This window comes from Lithobates pipiens, unplaced genomic scaffold (assembly GCF_037356315.1).
Source record: "Lithobates pipiens isolate NorthernLeopardFrog02 unplaced genomic scaffold, aLitPip1_a1.2 Scaffold_23, whole genome shotgun sequence".
In the NCBI taxonomy this organism is placed as follows: domain Eukaryota; kingdom Metazoa; phylum Chordata; class Amphibia; order Anura; family Ranidae; genus Lithobates; species Lithobates pipiens.
The window spans coordinates 246,237,108-246,243,107 of NW_027507785.1; the positions used below are offsets into that span (position 1 = coordinate 246,237,108).

The 6,000-nt window shown below is 43.7% G+C and overlaps 1 protein-coding gene across 1 annotated transcript in view; it reads left to right on the forward strand.

The window, feature by feature from the left end:
* LOC143927029 (uncharacterized) overlaps positions 1–5,313 on the forward strand; it is a 159,428-nt gene extending 154,115 nt beyond the window's left edge. The window contains exon 3 of the mRNA XM_077451009.1: positions 4,443–5,313. Coding sequence (XP_077307135.1) covers positions 4,443–4,771 — 329 coding nt within the window. The 3' untranslated portion in view covers positions 4,772–5,313. The remainder of the gene's footprint in view (positions 1–4,442) is intronic.
* Positions 5,314–6,000: the final 687 nt, after the last annotated feature.

The window sequence follows — 6,000 nt, forward strand, 5'->3', positions numbered from 1 at the left end:
GGCTCCCACCATCCCTGTGCTATGCTGACTTACTCCTGGGGCTGTACCTCTGCTGTGCATATTATGAGGGGCTCCCATCATCCCTGTGCTATGCTCATTATGAGGGGCTCCCATCATCCCTGTGCTATGCTCATTATGAGGGGCTCCCGCCATCCCTGTGCTATGCTGACTTACTCCTGGGGCTGTACCTCTGCTGTGCATATTATGAGGGGCTCCCACCATCCCTGTGCTATGCTCATTATGAGGGGCTCCCACCATCCCTGTGCTATGCTGACTTCCTCCTGGGGCTGCTTACGGTGCAGGTGTCAGTGCTGTATATCACGGTGCTGGTGTCAGTGCTGTATATCACGGTGCTGGTGTCAGTGCTTTATGTCACGCTGCTGATGTCAGTGCTCTCTATCACGGTGCTGGTGTCAGATCACTCTATCGCGGTGCAGGTGTCATTGCTGTATGTCACGCTGCTGATGTCAGTGCTCTCTATCACGGTGCTGGTGTCAGATCACTCTATCACGGTGCAGGTGTCATTGCTGTATGTCACGCTGCTGATGTCAGTGCTCTCTATCATGATGCTGGTGTCAGATCACTCTATCACGGTGCAGGTGTCATTGCTGTATGTCACACTGCTGATGTCATGCTCTCTATCACGGTGCTGGTGTCAGATCACTCTATCACGGTGCAGGTGTCATTGCTGTATGTCACGCTGCTGATGTCAGTGCTCTCTATCACGGTGCTGGTGTCAGATCACTCTATCACGGTGCAGGTGTCATTGCTGTATGTCACGCTGCTGATGTTAGTGCTCTCTATCACGGTGCTGGTGTCAGATCACTCTATCACGGTGCATGTGTCATTACTGTATGTCACGCTGCTGATGTCAGTGCTCTCTATCACGGTGCTGGTGTCAGATCACTCTATCACGGTGCTGGTGTCATTACTGTATGTCACGCTGCTGATGTCAGTGCTCTCTATCACGGTGCTGGTGTGAGATCACTCTATCACCGTGCAGGTGTCATTGCTGTATGTCACGCTGCTGATGTCAGAGCTCTCTATCACGGTGCTGGTGTCAGATCACTCTATCACGGTGCAGGTGTCATTGCTGTATGTCACGCTGCTGATGTCAGTGCTCTCTATCACGGTGCTGGTGTGAGATCACTCTATCACCGTGCAGGTGTCATTGCTGTATGTCACGCTGCTGATGTCAGAGCTCTCTATCACGGTGCTGGTGTCAGATCACTCTATCACGGTGCAGGTGTCATTGCTGTATGTCATGCTGCTGATGTTAGTGCTCTCTATCACGGTGCTGGTGTCAGATCACTCTATCACGGTGCATGTGTCATTACTGTATGTCACGCTGCTGATGTCAGTGCTCTCTATCACGGTGCTGGTGTCAGATCACTCTATCACGGTGCAGGTGTCATTGCTGTATGTCATGCTGCTGATGTCAGAGCTCTCTATCACGGTGCTGGTGTCAGATCACTCTATCACGGTGCATGTGTCATTGCTGTATGTCACGCTGCTGATGTCAGAGCTCTCTATCACGGTGCTGGTGTCAGATCACTCTATCACGGTGCAGGTGTCATTGCTGCATGTCACACTGCTGATGTTAGTGCTCTCTATCACGGTGCTTGTGCTAGATCACTCTATCACGGTGCATGTGTCATTACTGTATGTCACGCTGCTGATGTCAGTGCTCTCTATCACGGTGCTGGTGTCAGATCGCTCTATCACGGTGCAGGTGTCATTGCTGTATGTCACGCTGCTGATGTCAGAGCTCTCTATCACGGTGCTGGTGTCAGATCACTCTATCACGGTGCAGGTGTCATTGCTCTATATCACGGTGCTGGTGATCATCTCCTGCACCCTCTTCTTTGCCTACCCTGACCTTCCCTCTCCTCCATTGCCTTCATGCGCTCCACAGTCCTTAATTGTCACAATTTCACATATAAAAAAAGAATGCTTGTAGTTGTCGATACCAGATTCACCTCATACATGTGTTATGTCATTGGCCATGTGGTGGGACTATGTGTGCACAGCTAGTAATTATTTTGTGACTGCAAATTTGACCTGTAGGTTTGTAAAGTTCGCCTCCCATTGAAGTCAATGGGGCCCGCTGCGAACGTTACGGTTCGCGAACTATCGGCCGCGTTCGCGTTTCGCGTTCGCGAAACGCCCAGTCAGATGTTCGTCCATCACTAACCGCTGTATGGTCTTGGCCAGCTTGCTGCAGCTCATTTTCAGGGTCTTGGCAATCTTCTTATATCCTAGGCCATCTTTATGTAGAGCAACAGTTCTTTTTTTTTCAGATCCTCAGAGAGTTCTTTGCCATGAGGTGTCATGTTGAACTTCCAGTGCCCAGTATGAGAGAGTGAGAGCAATAACACCAAATTTAACACACCTGCTACCGATTCACACCTTAGACTTTGTAACACTAATGAGTCACATGACAACAGGGAGGGAACATGGCTAATTGGGCCCAATTTGGACATTTTCACTTAGGGGTGTACTGACTTTTGTTACACTGTTATACAAGCTGTACATTCACTACTTTACATTGCAGCAAAGTGTAATTTCTTCAGTGTTGCCACATGAAAAGATGTAATAAAATATTTACAAAAATGTGAGGGGTGTACTCTCTTTTGTGAGATACTGTAGTGTATGTCTTTTCAAGTGATTTTACTACTCTAAAAAAACATATCACTAATAATTTTGTTGTGGTATTAGCCAAAGGATAGGATTATTATATACACTGAGCAAAATTATAAACTTTTGTGTTTGCCCCTATCTATCATGAGGTGAACTCCAAGATCTATGACTTTTTCTATGTACACAAAAGGCCTATTTTTCTCAAATAGTGTTCACAAATCTGTCTAAATCTGTGTTGGTGAGCACTTCCCTTTTGCCGAAATGATCTATCCACCTCACAGGTGTTGCATATCAAGATACTAATTAGACAGCATGATTATTGCAAAGGTATGCCTTAGGCTAACCACAATAAAAGGCCACTCTAAAATGTGGAGTTTTATCACGCAGCACAATGCCACAGATGTTGCAAGTTTTGAGGGAGCGTGCAATTGGCATGCTGACTGCAGGAATGTCCACCAGAGCTGTTGCCCTTGAATTGAATCTTCATTTCTCTACCATAAGCCGTCACCAAAGGCATTTCAGAGAATTTGACAGTACATCCAACCGGCCTCCCAACTGCAGACCACGTGTAACCACACCAGCCCAGGACCTACACATCCAGCATCTTCACCTCCAAGATCATCTGAGACCAGCCACCGTCTGCTGCTGCAACAATCTGTTTGCATAACCAAAGAATTTCTGCACAAACTGTCAGAAACCGTCTCAGGGAAGCTCATCTGCATGTTCGTCATCCGCATCAGGGTCTCGAGCTGACTGCAGTTCGTTGTTGTAACCAACTTGAGTGGGCAAATGCTCACATTCGATGGTGTCTGGTACTTTGGAGAGGTGTTCTCTTCACAGATCAATCCCGGTTTTCACAATACAGGGCAGATGGCAGACAGCGTGTATGACATTGTGTGGGTGAGCGGTTTGCTGATGTCAACGTTGTGGATCGAGTGGCCCATGGTGGTGGTGAGGTTATGGTATGGGCAGGTGTATGCTATGGACAATGAACACAGGTGCATTTTATTGATGGCATTTTTAATGCACAGCGATATCATGACGAGATACTGAGACCCATTGATGTGCCATTCATCCATGATTATCACCTCATCTCGCAGCATGATAATGCACAGCCCCATGTGGCAAGGATCTGTACACAATTCCTGGAAGCTGAAAACATCCCAGTTCTTGTATGGCCAGCATACTCACCGGACATGTCACCCATTGAGCATGTTTGGGATGCTCTGGATCGACATATACGACAGCGTGCTCCAGTTCCTGCATATATCCAGCAACTTCGCACATCCATTGAAGAGAAATGGACCAACATTCCACAGGCCACAATCAACAACCTGATCAACTCTATGTGAAGGAGATGTGCTGCACTGTGTGAGGCAAATGGTGGTCACACCAGATACTGACTGGTTTTCAGACACCCCCGGCCCTCCTGATATAGCAAAACTGCACCACATTTTAGAGTGGACTTTTATTATGACCAGCCTAAGGCATACCTGTGCAATAATCATGCTGTCTAATCAGCACCTTGATATCCCATGCCTGTGAGGTGGATGGATTATCCTGGCAAAGGAGAAGTGGTCAATAACACAGATTTTGAACAATATTTGAGAGAAATAGACCTTTTGTGTACATAGAAAAAGTCGTAGATCTTTAAGTTCAGCTTATGATAAATAAGGGCAAACACAAAAGTGTTGCGTTTTATAATCTTGCTCAGTGTATTTGTAATTACCTCTATTAGAATTATTCCTGTGCTACCTGAATAGTGATACTGAAATTTAATTGCTGTATTTGTCCTTTTATAGATGCATCAGAGAACAATACAGAAGTAATATTAGAACGGAAGGATGGTAACATGGCTGTACGCAATGGTTGCATAGAAATCTTTTTAGATGGATACTACTTGCTGAATGCCCAAGGACTGACACGGGACAATAAAACAACAGGAGGAATCCTATTCCACTTTAAGCATAAAAGTGCTTTGGGATCAGACAATCGAGACAAGTTTACACAACCAGTACTACAGGGTACTGTGGGAGTTACTTTAATTAAAAAGCTGTATCGTGACACGAAAGTTTGCATCACTAAAAATGTAGTGATGGAACAATTTGATCTAGTTATGTATCTTGTGTAAGTTTATTTTTGGCTTTCTAAGGCCAAGCTAAACAGAAGAAGGAATAATTTATACTTAATTTAAATCCTGTCAGAATGTGATTGCTGTGGCTAACAATCTGGGTAAGAAGATAAAACAAGTTGAACATTATCCAGAGTTATACATTTTGAAGGAGTATTTAAAGAAGGTTTTTGGATCTGGACAATTGAAGACGTGAAAGACAAAGTAAACCAACCGCAAACATAATACTGAATAATAATGATCTCCTTTAAATCAAGTGTCCTTCAGCTGTATTTGAATTCCAAAACTGGTCTAATAATTACTTATAGGCTAATGTAAAAAGCAAAAAAGCCTTATTTTTAATAAATACTATATGTAACTTAGCCAACATAAGTTAGTCACATTAAAGACAACAAAGGCATGTTTTGGCCCAGGGTAAGAAACACAAGGATTCTTTGTAGAAAGCAGCTAAAAGGTTGAAAAAAACATTTCCTATTTAATGGATTTAAATTATAAAACATATTTTATTATTATAGAATGTATGCACATGAGATTATACAACTTTTAGGGTATTTATTTTAAGATGATATTTCTGAAATGGATTTGAATTCTTTCTAATGAAAATACTATCATAATATTATTTTGTTCTCTTTTCTACTTTATGTATTGTGTGGACTGTCCATTTAAAACAAAATCTGTCTAACTTTCATAGGCCTTAAGGTAACAAATAATTAAGGTTCTTTACTGGAATATTGAGCTTACAGGCGGTCCCCGCTTTACAAACAAGATAGGGTCTGTAGGTTTGTTCTTAAGTTGAATCTGTTTGTAAGTCGGAACATGTATATTTTTTAAGTGTAGCTCCAGCCAAAAAAAATATTTTTAAGCGTTTTGAATAGCATAGGGAAGGGTTAACACCCCTGTAATGTTTGTTTTGCTGTCTTTGATCCTGTTCAGAAGATTTCAACTCACTTTATGTCCCAATGACAATTGGATTTTGAAAATTTTGGGTTGTTGTGGAAACAAGCATTGGTGATAAAACCTCAGTGGGGATACCTTTTTCCCATAATAACTCTGAGGCCGCGTACACACGCGGGGACTGTTCGCCCAACTTTGTCCGCTGAACAGTGTTTCGGCAAACAGTCCGCTCGTGTGTGGGCTTTCAGCGGACAGTTTCAGCGAACAGTCCGCTGAACAAGGTTTTTCGGAAATTCCGAAAAACTGTCCGCTGAAACCTTGTTTCAGCGAACAGT